General features: G+C 43.1%; 1 protein-coding gene across 1 annotated transcript in view; it reads right to left on the reverse strand.

Moving 5' to 3' along the window:
* Positions 1-16,913, reverse strand: part of NRIP3 (nuclear receptor interacting protein 3) — a 29,135-nt gene extending 12,222 nt beyond the window's left edge. The window contains exon 1 of the mRNA XM_018059514.1: positions 16,654-16,913. Coding sequence (XP_017915003.1) covers positions 16,654-16,827 — 174 coding nt within the window. The 5' untranslated portion in view covers positions 16,828-16,913. The remainder of the gene's footprint in view (positions 1-16,653) is intronic.

Consider the following 19,147-nt stretch of genomic DNA (forward strand, 5'->3'; position numbering starts at 1 on the left):
ACCCCAGAGACGGCAGCCCACCAGGCTCCCCTGCCCCTGGGATTCTCCAGGCAAGAACACTGGAATGGGTTGCCATTTCCTTCTCCCATGCATGAAAGTGAAAAGTGAAAGGGAAGTCACTCAGTCGTGTCTGACTCTTAGCGACCCCATGGACTGCAGCCCACCAGCCTCCTCTGTCCATGGAATTTCCCAGGCAAGAGTACTGGAGTGGGGTGCCATCACCTAGAGAAAGCTATATTCTTCATACCATTCTACTTCATGGAACACTAGAGTAGCAGAGGTCGCCTGCTGCTAACTAAACTCCATGATTTCCGCTTCTTTCTGGACAGATACATAGATTATGTTTCCCAGTCTTTCCTGTTGTTAGATAAGGCCATATGACTGAGTTTGGCAAGCAGAATGTGAGGGAAAGTGACACACACCTCTTCTAGGCTTGGCTTATAAAACTCTCCTGTGCACACTCCTCCATACTCTTCTCCTATTCTGACTGGCTGAAATGGAGATGACCCCTAGGGTAACCTTCCTGGAGGTAATATGTTTAAGATAAAAAGCCACCATCAGCCTGAGTCCCCAAATGACTACATGGAAGAGGGCTATCTTGTTGACCTTTCCACTAGAACTGTCAATTTTAAAACAATAAATTATTACATTTGGACTATTTTATACTTGGGGGTATAAAGCAAATATATGCATATTAAAAAGCAGACACATTACTTTGTCAACAAAGGTCTGCCTAGTCAAAGCTAGGATTTTTCCAGTAGTCATGTATGAATGTGAGAGTTGGACTATAAAGAAAGCCAAGCACCAAAGAATTGATGCTTTCGAACTGTGGTGTTGAAGAAGACTCTTGAGAGTCCCTTGGTCTGCAAGGAGATCCAACCAGTCCATCCTAAAGGAGATCAGTTCTGAATAGTCATTGGAAGGACTAATGCTGAAGCTGAAATTCCAATACTTTGGCCACCTGCAAAGAACTGACTCACTGGAAAAGACTCTGATGCTGGGAAAGATTGAAGGCAGCGGGAGAATGGGATGACAGAGGATGAGATGATTGGATGGCATCACTGACTCGATGGACATGAGTTTGAGTAAGCTCCGGGAGTTGGTGATGGGTAGGGAAGCCTGGCATGCTGCAGTCCATGGGGTCGCAAAGAGTCAGATATGACTGAGCGACTGAACTGAACTGATACTTGGGGGTCAGCTGTAAAAGCAGTTTTCCTACTTAAAAACCCTGGGAAAGCTGATGAATAGAGGTATTAGAAACTACAGTTGGAGGGTACAATTAGAGCTGGAAAGAGATTAATATAAAGCCTGCATGGGACTCTTACTTGACCCAGACAACTGGGAAGAATGCCAATACTTTATTCTTTTTTGTAAGAGTAAATCAAAAGATTTTGGTTGGTTGATAGTTTGGCTAGGCTTAGAACAGATTCCTACAACAGCTGAGGATGAGGGTGGAGCACCCTACTACACCAGAACTGAAGGATATGACCTTACAGATTGAAAGGGTTCACATGGAGCCTTGCATAATGAAAGATAAAAGATCCACACCAAGATTTCACACAATTAAGAATTTTTGGAATATCATGGATGACAAAGATTCCAAAAGTTTTTAGAGAGAAAAAGAAGATTCAAATACAAAGGATTAGGAATCAGAATTACATATGACTACTCAATGGTAATAATGGAAGCTTAAAGACAGTGATGGAAGCAAGGTCTAATGCTGTAAAGAGAAATATTGCATAGGAACCTGGAATGTTAGGTCCATGAATCAAGGCAAATTGGAAGTGATCAAGAGTGAACGTTGACATTTTAGGAATCAGTGAACTAAAATGGACTGGAATGGGTGAATTTAACTTAGGTGACTATTATATCTACTACTGTGGGCAAGAATCCCTTAAAAGAAATGGAGTAGCCATCATAGTCAACAAAAGAGTCTAAAATGCAGTACTTGGATGCAGTCTCAAAAACGACAGAATGATCTCTGTTCGCTTCCAAAGCAAACCATTCAATATCTCGGTAATCCAAGTCTATGCCCCAACCAGTAATGCTGAAGTAGCTGAAGTTGAACAGTTCTATGAAGACCTACAAGACCTTCTAGAATTGACACCCCAAAAAGATGTCCTTTTCATTATAGGGGACTGGAATGCAAAAGTAGGAAGTCAAGAAACACCTGAAGTAACAGGCAAATTTGGCCTTGGAGTACAGAATGAAGCAGGGCAAAGGCTAATAGAGTTCTGTCAACAGAAAGCACTGGTCATAGCAAACACCCTCTTCCAACAACACAAGAGAAGACTCTACACATGGACATCACCAGATGGTCAACACCAAAATCAGATTGATTATATTCTTTGCAGCCAAAGGTGGAGAAGCTCTATACAGTTAGCAAAAACAAGCCCGTGAGCTGACTGGGGCTCAGATCATGAACTCCTGATTGCCAAATTCAGACTTAAATTTAAGAAAGTAGGGAAAACCACTAGACCATTCAGGTATGACCTAAATCAAATTCCTAACAACTATACAGTGGAGGTGAGAAATAGATTTAAGGGACTAGATCTGATAGACAGAGTGCCTGATGAACTATGGACGGAGGTTCGTGACACTGTATAGGAGACAGGGATCAAGACCATCCCCAAGAAAAAGAAATGCAAAAAAGCAAAATGGCTGTCTGAGGAGGTCTTACAAATAGCTGTGAAAAGAAGAGAAGCAAAAAGCAAAGGAAAAAGGAAAGATATACCCATTTGAATGCAGAGTTCCAAAGAATAGCAAGGAGAGATAAAAAGCCTTCCTCAACAATCAGTGAATGCAAAGAAATAGAAGAAAACAATAGAATGGGAAAGACTAGCGATCTTGTCAAGAAAATTAGAGATACCAACAGAACATTTCATGCAAAGATGGGCTCAATAAAGGACAGAAATGGTATGGACCGAATAGAAGCAGAACATATTAAGAAGAGGTGGCAAGAATACACAGAAAAACTGTACAAAAAAGATCTGCATGACCCAGATAATCATGATGGTGTGATCACTCACCTAGAACCAGACATCCTGGAATGTGAAGTCAAGAGGGCCTTAGAAAGCATCACTACGAATAAAGCTAGTGGAGGTGATGGAATTCCAGTTGAGCTATTTCAAATCCTGAAAGATGATACTGTGAAAGTGCTGCACTCAATATGCCAGCAAATTTGGAAAACTCAGCAGTGGCCACAGGACTGGAAAAGGTCAGTTTTCATTCCAATCCCTAACAAAGGAAATGCCAAAGAATGCTCAAACTACCACACAATTGCATTCATCTTACACACCAGTAAAGTAATGCTCAGAATTCTCCAAGCCAGGCTTCAGCAGTACGTGAACTGTGAACTTCCAGATGTTCAAGCTGGTTTTAGAAAAGGCAGAGGAACCAGAGATCAAACTGCCAACATCTGTTGGATCATCAAAAAAGCAAGAGAGCTCCAGAAAAACATCTACTTCTGCTTTATTGACTATGCCAAAGCCTTTGACTGTGTGGATCACAATAAACTGTGGAAAATTCTGAAGGAGATGGGAATACCAGACCACCTGACCTGCTTCTTGAGAAACCTGTATGCAGGTCAGGAAGCAACAGTGAGAACTGGACATGGAACAACAGACTGGTTCCAAATAGGAAAAGCAGTACGTCAAGGTTGTATATTGTCACCCTGCTTATTTAACTTATATGCAGAGTACATCATGAGAAACACTGGGCTGGATGAAGCACAAGCTGGAAACAAGACTGCCAGGAGAAATACCAATAACCTCACATATGCAGATGACACCACCTTTATGGCAGAAAGTGAAGAAGAATTAAAAAGCCTCTTGATGAAAGTGAAAGAGGAGAGTGAAAAAGTTGGCTTAAAGATCAACATTCAGAAAACGAAGATCATGGCATCTGGTCCCATCATTTCATGGCAAATAGATGGGGAAACAGTGGAAATAGTGACAGACTTTGTTTTCTGGGGCTCTAAAATCACTGCAGATGATGATTGTAGCCATGAAATTAAAAGATGCTTATTACTTGGAAGGAAAGGTATGACTGACCTAGACAGCATATTAAAAAGCAGAGACATTACTTTGTCAACAAAGGCCCGTAATCAAGGCTATGGTTTTTCCAGTAGTCATGTATGGATGTGAGAATTGGACTATAAAGAAAGCTGAGTGCTGAAGAATTGATTCTTTTAAACGGTGGTGTTGGAGAAGACTCTTGAGAGTCCCTTGGACTGCAAGGAGATCCAACTAGTCCATCCTAAAGGAGATCAATCCTGGGTGTTCATTGAAGGACTGATGTTGAAGCTGAAACTCCAATATTCTGGCCACCTGATGAGAAGAGCTGACTCATTTGAAAAGACCCTGATGTTGGGAAAGATTGAAGGCAGGAGGAGAAGGAGACGACAGAGGATGAGATGGTTGGATGGCATCACCGACTCAATGGACATGAGTTTGGGTGAACTCTGGGAGTTGGTGATGGACAGGGAGGCCTGGTGTGCTGCGGTTCATGCAGTCGCAAAGAGTCGGACACAACTGAGGAACTGACCTGAACTGAACTGAACATATTACAATATTAGCATAGTAGGAGAGGGGACATGATGGAGAGGAATAAGAGAGTTAAGGAACAGTTCAAAAAATTTTTTTAAGTTTTAAATTATATACATGTTTTTTTTGATAAATGTAAATTTCAAAAATATACCCTATACATTAAGAAAGCATACAGCCACAAGAAAAACCAACTTTATGGGGCTTGAATGGAGGTATATTTTTTTTCTCATATAACAAGAAGATGGAGGTAGGTAGCTGCTGGCATTAATTCAGCTGATTAACAATTTCAGGGCTATTGTTTCTATAATTTTCATGGATATTCCCTCATGGTCTTATGATGGGTGCCCCAGCTCCAGGCATTACAACCACATCCAAGGAATGAGGAAGGAAGAGGGGACTCTCTGTCAACTATCCTTTTTATCAGGAAAGCAAAAGCTTTCCCAAAAGTTCCCTCAGCCGTTTTCTACCTGTATCTTCTTGGTCAGAATTCACATGGCCACTTCTAATGGCAATGGAATGTAGATGAATTTAGCTTCTCCATAGAGGAGTCAGATAGATAGAAAAGGGCTGAAAAATGGGTGATAATTTAGCCAACTAACTCTGTCTACCAAATTGTGCAAAAACTAAAGTGCATGTACATGTGTGCATATGCACACACATGTATGCATGCTGATACCCCCCTACACACACCCCAATAACGTAACTTCAGTTCAGTTCAGTGCAGTCGCTCAGTCATGTGCAACTCTTTGCAACCCCATGGGCTGCAGCATGCCAGACTTCCCTGTCCATCACCAACTCCCAGAGCTTACTCACACTCATGTCCATCGAGTCGGTGACACCATCCAACCATCTTATCTTCTGTCATCCCCTTCTCCTCCTGCCTTCAACCTTTCACAGCATCAGCGTTTTCTCTAATGAGTCAGTTCTTCACATCAGGTGGCCAAAGTATTGGAGCTTTAGCTTCAGCATCAGTCCTTCCAATGAACACCCAGGACTGATTTCCTTGAGGATCGACTTGTTTGATCTCCTTGCAGTCCAATGCAGATGTAATGTCAGATTATCCAAAAACCTTAGCACCTATTTTTTTTTTTCACATATGCCCTACCCTCTGCATTTTAAAACAGGACATCATCTGTAAACATATGAGTCTGTGGTACAAACACACCTCAATTTATATAACTACTAATGGACATGTAGATTGTTTCTATATATTTGCCATTAGAAACAATGCTTTAATAAAGAACATTCTGTTTTTCTTGAAACTCTCCTCCACTGGCTTCTAAAACCACTTTTCTGTCTATTCTACATCTATATCATTTATTGGTTCTTTTGCCTCTGCTCATTTCCTAAATGTTAGTGTTCCTCATTGCTCTTCTTGGGTCCCCTTCTCACTTGACAAAACGTTTAAGGGCAATCTTACCTACTTTCATTGTGTAAATAACTGCCTTTATGATGATGACTCTGTCTCATACCCAGCCCTCGCTTCTGAGTTTCAGATCCATAGAACCAACTGTCTCTTTGAACTTCTCCACTTAGACACCTCACAGGCACTTTCAAACTTAACTTGTCACACTAATCTTTCCCACAAAACTTGTGCTTTCTCCCATCATCTTCATCTTGGTGAGTGAAATTCTGCTGTTTTAACACCTTACAGATTCCTCCCCATTTCTGCTGTTATAGCTAAGTTCAAATAATCTCCTAAAACATTATATCATGGTCTCCTTCTCCTGCAGTGGTTCTTTTACCAGCTGTATTAAACACAAAATATGCAATTTAGCATTTAAGACCTTCCACTAACTCACCCTGCTTCCCAATCTTACCTTTATTTCCTCCATGAAGGCTTTCTATTTCAGCAAAATGACCACTTGTCACACACAACCTTGAGTAAATCACTAATCTAAGTCTTACTTTTTTTTTTATCAGTCTCACATTCTTCATCAGTAATAAAAGAGGTGTGAGCCTCAAAGTCCTGTTCCATTTTAATGTTCTGGATTACTTTCTTTCCACTAACCTGGTAAAATGACACCATTACCCACCCACCCATTTTGATTCTTTTGATTCTCAGAAGAGAATCAAACTTCCTAACTTTCCATCCCAAGTATATCCCGAGTTGGTCCCCAACTTACAATAGTTCAACTTCTTATTTTTCAACTTTGTGATGGTGCCAAAGTAATACACTTTCAGTAAAAACCATACTTTGAATCCTGATCTTTTCCTGGGCTAGTGCTACACAGCACAACACTCTCTCATGACACTGGACAGAGGCAGCAAGCTGAAGTTCCCAGTTAGCCTCATGATCATAAGGGCAAACAACTGATACACTTAAAACTCTTTTGGACCCATACAACCATTCTCTTTTTTCACTTTCTGTGCGATAGTCAATAAATTACATGAGATATCTGACACTTTATTATAAAATAGGCTTTGTGTTAGATGATTTTGCCCAATTGCAGGGTAATGCGTTCTGAGCATGTTTAAGGTAGGCTAGGCTAAAATATGATGTCTGATAGGCTAGGTATATTAGATTAATTTTTGACTTAACAATATTTTCATCTTACGATGTGTTTATAAGGATGTAACCTCATTGTAGGTTGAGGATGATCTGTACTGTTGCTGCTTCCTCTGAAATTTATTTGGTATCGATCTACTTCTCCCCATCTTTACTAACTCCAATCTAATCCAAGCCACTGTCATCTCTTATCTGTGCTACAACAGCCGCCTGGCTTGTCTTCCACCTCTTCCCTCACTCTTCTGCAAATCATTCTTTACACAGCAACCAGAGCAAGCTTTTAAAAATATGTGAGATAATACATTCCCTTACTTAAAGCCCTTCAATGACTTTCCACTGTTCTTCAGACAAAATTCAAACTTCTTACCATGGTCTATAGGGCTCAGCACCATCTGGTCCTTGTCTATCTCTCCAACCTCCACATACATACCATTATTGTTGTTCAGTCACTAAGTCGTGTCCAACTCTTTGCAACCCCATGAACTGCAGCATGCCAGGCTTCCCTGTCCTTCACTGTCTCCCACGGTTTGCTCAAACTCATGTCCACTGAGTCAGTGATGCCATCCAACATCTCGTCCTCTGTTGCTCCCTTCTCCTCTTGCCCTCAATCTTTCCCAGCATCAGGGTCTTTTCCAATGAGTCAGCTCTTCACATCAGGTGGCCAAAGTATTGAAGCTTCAGCTTCAGCAACAGTCCTTCCAGTGAATATTCAGGACTGTTTTCCTTTAGGATTGACTGGCTTGATTTCCTGGCTGTCCACGGGACTCTCAAAAGTCTTCTCCAGTACTACAGTTCAAAATCATCAATTCTTCAGTGCTCAGCCTTCTTATGGTCCAACTTTCACATCCATACACGACTACTGGAAAAACCATAGCTTGACTGGACAGACCTTTGTTGGCAAAGTGATGTCTCTGCTTTTTAAAACACTGTCTAGGTTTGTCAGAGCTATCCTTCCAAGGAGCAAGCGACTTTTAATTTCACGGCTGCAGTCACCATCAGCATTGATTTTGGAGCCCACGAAAATGAAATCTGACAGTTTCTATATTTTCCCTGAAATCTGGCAGTTTCCACACTTCCCCCATCTATTTTCCGTGAAGTGATAGGACCGGATGCCATGATCTTCGTTTTCTGAATGCTGAGTTTTAAGCCAACTTCTTCACTCTCTTCTTTCCCCTTTATCAAGAGGCTCTTTAGTTCCTCTTAACTTTCTGCCATTAGAGTGGTATCATCTGCATATCTGAGGTTGCTGATACTTCTCCTGGCAATCTTGATTTCAGCTTATGATTCATCTAGCTGGGCATTTCGCATGATGTACTCTGCATATAAATTAAACAAGCAGGGTGACAATATACAGCCTTGATTTACTCCTTTCCCAATTTGGAACCAGGTTATAGTTCCATGTCCAGTTCTAACTGTTGTTTCTTGTTCTGCATACAGGTTTCTCAAAAGACAGGTAAGGTGGTCTGGTATTCCCATTTCATTAAGAATATTCCACAGTTTGTTGTGATCCACACAGTCAAAGGCTTTAACATAGTCGATGAAGCAGAAGTAGATTTTTTAAAATTCTCTTGCTTTTTCTATGATCCAGTATATGTTGGCAATTTGATCTCTGGTTCCTCTGCCTTTTCTAAATCCAGCTTGTACTTCTGGACATCCTCAGTTCACATACTGCTGAAGCCTATCTTGAAGAATTTTGAGCATAATCTTGCTAGCATGTGAAATGAGTGCAATTGTGTGGTAATTTGAACATTCTTTGGCATTGCCTTTCTTTGGGATTGGAATGAAAACTGACCTTTTCCAGTTCTGTGGCCACTATTGAGTTTTTCAAATTTGCTGGCATAATGAGTACAGCACTTTAACAGCATTATCTTTTAGGATTTGAAATAACTCAGCTGGAATTCCATCACCTCCACTAGCTTTGTTCATAGTACTGCTTCCTAAGGCACACTTGACTTCACACTCCAGGATGTCTGGCTCCAGGTGAGTGACCACACCATTGTGGTTATCTGGGTAATTAGGAGCTTTTTTGTACAGTTCTTTTCTGTAGTCTTGCCAACTTTTCATACATTCTATATACACACTCAAAAACTCTTTTCCATTCTAATGCCTTTGTACCTGCCATTCCCTCTGTTTGAAATGTCCTCCCCCAATACTTCAAATAGTTAGCTTGCTCTCATCATTCAAGTCTCAGCTCAAACATTACTTCCTCAAAAACATCTTCCATGACCATACTATTTAAAGGAGGTACTCCACCTCTTACTAACATATCCCACCATTTCTTTTATAGTAATTGTAAGTTCCGAATTATTTTGCTTATTTAGTTGTTTCTGATTTCACTCCCCCAACTAAAGTATTAATTTCACAAGGGCAAGGGCCTTGATTGTGTTGATCACAGCTATATCTCCAGGTCTTGATATAATACTGGATGAACAAATCTCTATACTTCACTTTTTCAAAAAACTTTTATTGATCAACATCATCTAGTTCTTACTTTCAGAATTCATACTGAATGAACAAATCTCTACACTTCACTTTTTCAGAAAGCTTTCTTGATCAACATCATCTAGTTCTTTCTTTCAGAATCCCTTCAATACTCATACATTACATACTTTGTACTACTTGCATTCCCACTCCTTGAGTGCTGCTTTGCAAATTTGCTTAAGTGGTTTATTTTATGTTTATTGAAATATTGGCTTTCCAAGGGCTATCTTCTACTTTCCAGATATCCTTCAAGACGTACAGCACTAGTCAGATAGATGCTGCAGATACTATGGTGGCCTTTTGGGCATAGCTCAAGTCACCTTCCTGACGTGGATCCTGCTTTATGTTTTAGTTCAACAAGGCAACTACTAACCCAAGTAGTCCCAGGTTCTCTACTGTTCCCACTAATGTGGCTGCTAAACCTTAACCAGCATTTAGGCATCTAAATCCTAAGCAGGCAAGCTCAAATGTGAGGTCTTTATCACCACCAGAAGCTTCTGAAGGAAATGAGCCTTGTGGGCAGTGTTGTATTCTAGGTAGCACAGCTGAGGTTAAATATTAAACATTTCTTCTAACCAGCTGTAGAGTGGGAAGAAAAGTGAGGTGAGAGGAAGCAGGCTCTACTGCAGGATACCATGGGATCATGATTTAAACAAGAACTTCTAAGGTCACCTTCTCAATCACTTACCTATGCTGCACTGAATCCACACAGAATCAGTCTAATAGATTTCTGTGGTCCATAGGATGGGGCTTCCCTGGTGGCTCAGAAGGTAGAGTATCTGCCTGCAATGCGGGAGACCTGGGTTCAATCCCTGGGTTGGGAAGATCCCCAGGAGAAGGAAATGGCAACCCTCTCTAATACTCTTGCCTGGAAAATTCCATGGACAGATGAGCCTCGTAGGCTACAGTCCATGGGGTTGCAAAGAGTCAGACACGACTGAGTGACTTCACTTTATAGGATGGACCAGACTGGAAAATAGAAGAAATTACAGAATCTGCCTTCTTTGTAGTATTTACTCTCAAAGGAGAAACCCAAGATTTCTAGCTTAGCAATAGAACACTTAGAAGTGCTGCTGCTGCTGCTAAGTTGCTTAAGTCGTGTCCGACTCTGTGCGACCCCATAGATGGCAGCCCACCAGGCTCCCCCGTCCCTAGGATTCTCCAGGCAAGAACGCTGGAATGGGTTGCCATTGTCTTCTCCAATGCATGAAAGTGAAAAGTGAAAGTGAAGTTGCTCAGTCATGTCTGACTCTTAGTGATCCCATGGACTGCAGCCTACCAGGAGGTCAGCAAATATGGCCCACAAGTCATATCAGCCTGTTGTGCACTTTTGTAAATAAAGTTTTATTAGAACACAATCAACCCCATTTGTTTACTGTCTATGGCTGCTTCTGCATTATAACAGCACAATTGAGTAGCTGAGACAGAGACTGGCCTGCAAAGCCAAAAACAATTACATCTGGTCCTTTACAGAAAAGTTTGCCAACTCTTGACTTAGAGTATTGTTTAAAATATATATGCTTTGGAGTCAGGCAAAGCTGGGTTCAAGTTAGTAAGTACCCTGCAGAGCTTTTGTGAGGATGAAATGAGATGGTCCATATGAAGCATTTAACGTTGTGTCAGGTATAGAGTAAGCACGCAAATTATATGTATGTGTATATATGTATTTTAAACCCTCATGTTCAACTTAAAATTGAAGCTGATCACTTTTTTTTTTTTTTATTAAAAGGGTATGAAACAGCTTACTCCGTTTTCATCCTCATGTATAGTTTGTAGACAGACATGGACTCCTGACTGACTCTCACTTCAAGCCCAATATACGTGTCTCTATCTGGTCTTGGAAATCTAAAGGGGCACTAATTTCTGTGCTTTCTCTTTATTTATAAGCTGAATATACAACACGTGACCCTTTCTACACCATAGAAACACAGATTATCCTTGGTATTACAGCTGCTCAAAATCACATGGGACTCTACCTAAGGCAGTCTGTCACACTGCCCCCTTCTGTGTTCTTTCTCTTTACTTTTGCCTTATGACCCAACAGTCATGCTTTTTCAAGAGAACAGCCTTATTCCTGAGATGGTGGTTTCTCAGTCACCCCTGGTGGGCTGCATTATCGTAGGAAAGGATTTATACAGGGGCAGGGAATTAAACCAGATAACCTATAAAGTTCTTATTCTGAGGTACTATAGGGCATGCTCTGGAAGCAGCCTCCTCTCTATATAATATTACAGTCAGTTGACTCTCCAGGGGATGATAAAACTCTAATCAGATGTTGTTCTCCAACACGATTGTCACACCAGGCCAGAGTAGTCACTGCTTCCACTGAACTTCTCTAGCGCTGATTGACTTTAATCTCTTGACATGGCATAAGCTTCCTGGTGGTATTATTCATCTTCTCATGGAAATATCTGTTCAACATCTACACCTGAATAACTAATAGACGTCCCAAACTTGACTTGTTCAAGAATCAAATTCCTGATTCTTATTTCCTATCCTTAACCTGCACCTCTTAGCCATTTCAGTGTATGACAAACTTTATTCTTCCAATGACTAGATCAAAAACCTAAGTGTCATTCTTGACGACTCCTTCTTTCAGATCTTAAATCCAACTCTCAACTAAACTTGTCAGCTCTGTCTTCAAAAGAACCAAGAATCTGGTCTTTTCTTGTCCTCTTCATTGCTAGCACACTGCTCTGAGGCACCAACATCTTTACCTAGATTACTATCTAAATGCTAACTAACCAGCTTCCTAACCAGTCTGCCTGCTTACACGCTTGCCCCCTACAGCATAATCCACACAATAGTCTGCTTTGTGAAATGTCACATCATCTCATCCTTTTGCAAAAAGTTTTCCACCAGTTTCCCTTATCAGATTAAATATCTGTACAGTGATCTATAAGGCTCTAAGTACTTTGGACTCCCACTATCTCTCTGATGTTGTCTCCTATCACTTCCTCTTGCCCATTTTGCTCTGGCCACAATGGCCTTCTTATAATTCTTCAATCACATCGAGCACAATGATGTTCGAGCCTTTGCACTGGCTGTTCCTTCTGCCTATAACATTCTTCCCCAAGATATTTTGCCCTCTCATTCCCTTCAATATCTCCTATAGTGTCATCTTACCAGAGATGCTTTCCTTGATCACCCTAGATAAAACAGCAAGGCTCTACTTCATCCTACCTGGCCATTACACTCTCTATTCCCTAATTCTGGTTTATTTTCTCCATAGCACTGATTACAACCTGATATAGTATATATTTACTTGATTTATTTTCTACCTTCTTGCCCACGAGAATGCAAGTTCTGTGAGGGCAGGAAACCCGTTTTGGTTCACTATTATATCTTTAATACCTAGATTATGCCTGACATGTAAAAAGTGTTCAATAAATATTTGGGGAAGAAATAAATCAATTGGTCCTATCCTTCCCCCAATCTATAAATTCCTTGTATAGGTAAACTTTGCTGTTTTCTTCTTTGTGTTCCTAGCACTCTGTCCTGAACACAGCTAGTGTTCAAATAATGTTTACTATAATTAGGATTTGATCATGGCTCTGGAAATCTTCAGTTTGTACCAGATACTGATTTATACTGCTATTTCATGCTCCTCTTCTAAAACTCCAAAATCCTCTGGATCAAAATCTACAGCATTCTGGATGTCTTGTGGCATTATGAAAAATTAATCTATAGAGTAACACCCAAGGCTGCCCTCATTGATAGAGATTCTGACCAGGAAGATCAGATACTCAGAGTATTCCTTGCAGCTGTTGTGTCTGACTCTTTTTTGACCCCATGGACTGCACCCCACCAGGCTCCTCTGTCCATGTGATTTCCCAGGCAAGAATACTGGATTGGGCTGCAATTTCCTTTTCCAGGGGATCTTCCCAACCAAGGATCAAACCTGCATCTCCTGCATTAGCAGACAGGTTTTTCACCACTGAGCCACCAGGTAAACCCATACTCAAGAGTACAGGGCTGGTCATTTCACGGTCGGTTGGCTTTGCTTTATTTCCTTTCCCAGCCTTTTAATTTTAGTGAGTTTTCTTAAAGCATTTGGCTATAAGCAGAAGCAATCATAGGGAGAAAAGCAAAACCCTCTTTTTATTCCTGAATAAGTAAGGATATACCCTGATGGTCAGTACTATTATCATAACGGAAAGACAGCATATTATACCATGATATGACTATTTTTAAAAGTTGAAAAGTCTTCACCTCAATGAGAAGAATATTTATTAATCTGGTAGCTAAAAAAAAAGAAATTAGAATACACAAAGCTCCAAGAGTGATTTTTTCTAGCTTCATCAACTTGAATAATAATAATGATAAGTGAAATAAAATATTACTCACTTATATCTCTGATTTTAGTTCTTAATCTAATACACACACACACAAACTGCACAAGATGAAAGGACAAACAAAATAAGAGAGCCAGACATAAGAAATAAGATTAATTTCCACAGTAGACTTTGTAGCAGCCAACTACACACAAACAGGAATAGGGCAAAGCAGTTCCCTGGGGCCAAGAGAACAAGATCACATTTGACTGTCTATGGATGCTCTTTGCCAAAAGAAAAAAAAAGTTGGCAGGCTGGATTCAAATAGTGAATATTATAGAAACAGCATGGTAAAAGGTAGATAATTCAGAATACTCAACAATATAATTCTAATATAGGTCACCAGTATGAAGAAAACAACATAGTCTTCTCACTAGCACAAACCCCAAAGTCAATGAGAACTAATTCATCCTTTTCCTCCTATCTTCCTCTGGTGCCGCCCCTTCCTTTTCTTGTCCCACTAATATTGAGTTTGTACTATAGACTTATATCATCAATTTTGGGCTTCAGTAGTGGCTCAGGTGGTAAAGAATCTGCCTATTTTGTACTATAGACTTGTCTAATCAATTTTGGTATCCTCCAAATTTCACTTCGGTGACAGAACATTGAGTCAACACTGGTCTATACTACCAGCTATATCCATAAAGACAAGTGACACAGTACTTCTAAGGTTATTTCTAAGATTATTCAAAGGCAGCAGCATAAGGTCCAAGAAAGCTTAAGCTTGCCACTTCACCCCAGTACCCAGAGCTCTCCTAGCCCTATCTCAGTCTGCCTTAGCATCTGTGACTTGTTCTAACTCTTCTGTGCAATCACTTGCATACTCCAGGTGTGCAAACAGTAAGAGAGTATCAGCTCCCTGGCAGTGGAGGGCAGTGGGGAGAGAAATTGTGAACCATGGGTTAGGGTCTCACAGTAAATTGCAGTGTGTCACATCCATGGCAATAACCTGCTTTGAGGATGTTTCTTCCTTCTGGCCTACTGCCCGTTCCATATTAGCAGCTCCTATGTGGCTCAACTGAGACAGATTGGAGTCAGAAAAGCAGATGGAATTCTTCCTACACAGGATGAAGCAGTATAAAGAATGCTTGGCAGAAGAATGGAGAGGTAGTTCCTCAGGGCTAGGAAACTCCTCGACATCCCAAGGACAACCAAATGTGAAACATCTTAAATTCAGCATAAAGGGGGGGAAATTCCACACTTGACTTATTTTCCTATTACTGTTTATTGGCTCCTGAGGCTTCCAAGAACTAGGATTATTTTGGTCTGAAAGTAAGAAGATTTGTACCAGATTTGCTACATGAATTTTGACTGCTGTAAAATGGAAGGAAGAAAGACAGTGATCTCTTTTCTAGGAATACATTTCACTTATCCACCACTCTAAGTTAGCATGAATCAGATTACCTATCCTGCGGCTTGTTCAAGTAAAACATCCTTTAAAAAACATAGCAGGATAACTGAGTAGACATCTCCTGCACATAAATAGCTAAAAATAACTCTCTATCACAATAGGGGAAGGCAAACCTGATCTTGATATCTATGTCTCATTAGAGTTGATAAAATTTAAAAAAAAGAGAAGTGGATTCAGCAGCTCTGCCCTCCATACCCAACATGTGGCTGGAAATGGCAATTTCAGTGGTCCAGGCTGATACTCTCTTCCCTGACAAATTAAACATTCCAAAACCTCAAAAATACTGGCAAAATTATAGAAATCATCCACTTTATTTAAAAGACATTTAAGTAATGCTTCATAAATTATTGCCTAAAGGAATAAAGTGATTATGAACTTCAAGAAAACAAGTTAAACTACAAGAAAATTCCAGATGAAAGCACAAAACTCAACGTCAATTTGGTGCAGCACCACTACAGTGAATTAAGGAGGGGAGTTAGATACAGTTCTTTAAACTAGTAACCTTTATCTCCCTATAGGATCCCCCCTATAGATAGAGGACAGTATGGTTTTTGAACTCAGACCTCCAGTTCTGGAGTTTCTCCTTCTTAATGCCAAGAACAACCTTGCTAGTAAAAGAAAGAAAGAACTGCGGGAGCCCCAGTACAGATCCAGCTCCACACATTAGCCGTTGATGAGAGGGAGCAGCCTGGCTTTCTCCCTCTCTCCACTCTTTGGGGATAGAGCAGCAGGAGAGGAAAATGATGAAGAGAGGTCTAGGGCTCAGGAAACCTTCACGGCCACCCTTTTTCTCTCCCCGCCCCCTCCCGTTGGAAGGTCAAGGGTAGATGAGACCAAAATCAAACGGAAAAGTAGATTTTGCACAGAGGGGAAATGGATTCAACAAAAGCGATCTGGATACGGTGACTGCCCAGAAAGCCCCCTTCCCACTTCGTTCTCTCCTCCTCACACCCACTAGGAGTCACAAGACGGGCCAAGCAGCCTAGGAGGCAGCGGGAGCTACCCTGGCCGCGAGGCTCAAGGCCCGGGCAATCAAACTCGGCACTACGAATAAAGGAAAGGGGAGCTGAGGGCAAGAAGGCAGGGTTTCTTCTACTCCAGAGAAGAAAGAAGGGAGGAGGGTGCGCTGAAGGGAGGGAGAGCTGGAAGAGCTACTCCGGAATCCCAAGAGAAACTGAAGCAGGGGGATGCTGGATGGAGCGGAGTCCCCAACAGAGCACCAGAGACAGCGGACAGCGCTGGAGACCGAGGGGGCCGGGCCGGTGACTCAGTGAAAGCGGCGAAGGGCGGGCCCTAGGAGACCTTACAGCGCAAAGGTGACAGACCGCCGCACGCGGGGTCCCCGAGGCGGGTGCGGCCGCGGGGGCTCACCGTGTCCTTGGACGAACCCAGCTTCTTGAGGCCGTCCAAGGGCAGCAGGTCGGCCGAGTCCTTGTGGATGAACTGCACGGCCTGCTTCATTCGGCGCTGCTGCCTCAGCGACGCCGCCTCCCGCATGTCTGAATCCTTGCGGCCGCCCTCGGTGAGGAGCCCTGAGTAAAACATCGCTGAGGCGCCCGCGGCCCAGCGGCCCGGTCGCTCCCCGCTCCACGGCAGCCCTCAGCCTCGAGCTCCTCCAGCGCAGCGAGAGCCGCGCGCCTCAGTTTTTATAGCCGAGCGTGACGTCACGCGGAGCAGTCTGTGTACGCGCGGGGGGCGGGGCCGGCGCAGCTCCCCCAGCCTGCGCGCGGCTCCCCAGCGTTCCCCGCAGCTGCCCACCACCGCGTCAGCCGGGCTGCGGGGACAGTGGGGGCGAGGAGGAGTGGCGCTAGCGGGACTGACTCGGAGAGCCAAGAGTCTACTGGGGCCACTTTACCCAACCGGTCCCTCCCGTTGTAGGTACCCAGTATCCCCTGGACCCAGATGAGGTGTGTGTGGGGCGCGGGGGCGGGCAGTTTCCGAGCAGCCTCGCCCACGCCGGCCGCCGCCACCACCTGGTTACAGCTCACCTGTCCACGCAGTGGCCGATCCTGGGATCACCGATAGCTGGGCCATGCCCGGAGTCCCGCCGTCTGCGCCGCTGCTCGGCTTCACCAATTCCCACCTTCGCGCTCCTCCTGGAGCCCCAGCGCTCAAATTGAGCCCGGCATCCGAAGGAACAGGCGGCGCACTCTGAAGTTGGGATAGCCCTGGATTTCTCCAACTTCAGATCGGTCCCCACCCACCAAGCCACGTGACGGGGGAGGGGGCAGCCCCTGCGGGCCGGCCAGAGTCAGCCTTCTGGGGACCCTCCTCCTCCCTCAGCGCATCCGAGCCGGGGAACCAGGGCCTGGTGCATGCCGGCCAGTCAGCCTGGGGCTGAGGAGTGGCGAGGGTCCTCGCGCGACTGCACAAGAGTACGAGTCCTGCACTCGCTCTTCGGAAAACCCGGCAGAAAAGCACGTTTTTCTCAGGCAACATTCGGGCTTACGGTCCAGAGGGTCGTTAACCGGTCTCTCCAGCATGCCGGGGAGCAACTGGAACCCGGTTTTCTTTGTGAATCTTTCATCTTTTGAAGCGTTCTAATCGAGCCTTCAGGCGTCCTGGGCCCTGGCCTCGACGCTGTGATTTAGTACAAACCGCGTTTCCAGGCTAGAAACCACCACCCCTACCCTCTACCACCCCATTTCACGGGAGCAGGCATGAAGCAGAAAGATTTGCTCTCTGGAGAGAACCAACAAAAGTAACAGTAACATTTACTGAGCCTTTACTATGTGCCAGGCACCAGAATACTTAAAATTAAGTCTCTCATTGAATCCTGGCATCAGTTTATGAGAGGGTATTGTTGTGGGTACTCAGTGGCTTCAGTAGTGTCGGCTCTTTGCAACTCCATGGAGTGTAGCACACCAGGCTCCTCTGTTCATGAGATTCTCCAGGCAAGAATACTGGAGTGGGTTTGTCGTGCCCTGCTGCAGGGGATTTTCCCCACCCAGGATGGAACCCATATCTGTCTTCTTCATTGGCAAGCGGGTTCTTAACCACTAGCGCCACCTGGTCATTATCCTCATTTTACAGACAAATATCTGAGACCTAACTGGTCCCCTGAATGTACCTTGGTTCCTTTCCAATCCATAGTTTGCTGCTGCCAGAGCAATCTTTTCAAACTGCAAATGTAGTCATCTCATATCCCTGATTAGAGCACGTGAGAGGTTTCCTATAGCTCTTAAAGACACATTCTTGCCTGGTCTGCACCCACCCACCTGGATCTCCACTACGTACTTCAGCCTCATGATTTGTCTTTCCTGCAGTTCCTTGGAGGAGCCATGCTCTCTTGCCAAATGGCTTACCTTTGAATATCCTATTCCTTCTGCAGGAATGATCCCTCCTAACTTGTGCAGTAAACAGACCCAGTTCCACTATCTTTTTTTTTTTTTTTTTTAGGAAAGCCTTTTCTGACCTCCCAGAGAGAGTACGCTCTTGAGAATTATAAACTATGCATCTCTCCTAGATATATTTTTTTTTTTTTTGGTGGTTGAGGTGGGGATGTTATTGGTTGTTTGGTGAATATTTACCTCATTCATTAACTATAAGCTCCAAGAAGGCAATTAAGTCCATTTTTGCTTACCTTTGAATCCCTTGCTCACAGAAGGTGCTCAGTAAACAATAGTATAAGTACAGCAAAAAGTTAAAGTCTTGTCCAAGTAAAGCTACTGGTAGAGCTGGGATTTTAACCTCAGACTGTCTGCCCTAGAACCTGTGCTGAACTTCCCAGATCCAGAAGGGCTGGGTTTGATCTCCTGCTTCTTTCCTTCAGTTCCTGCCATTAGCACTTGCCCTAGACTCAGAGTTCACATACTTCTGCAGGGAAATAAATCCAGAAGGGCAGAAGGCTGCTTAGCTGGCCTCA

The sequence above is a fragment of the Capra hircus genome, chromosome 15 (assembly GCF_001704415.2).
Source record: "Capra hircus breed San Clemente chromosome 15, ASM170441v1, whole genome shotgun sequence".
NCBI lineage: Eukaryota > Metazoa > Chordata > Mammalia > Artiodactyla > Bovidae > Capra > Capra hircus.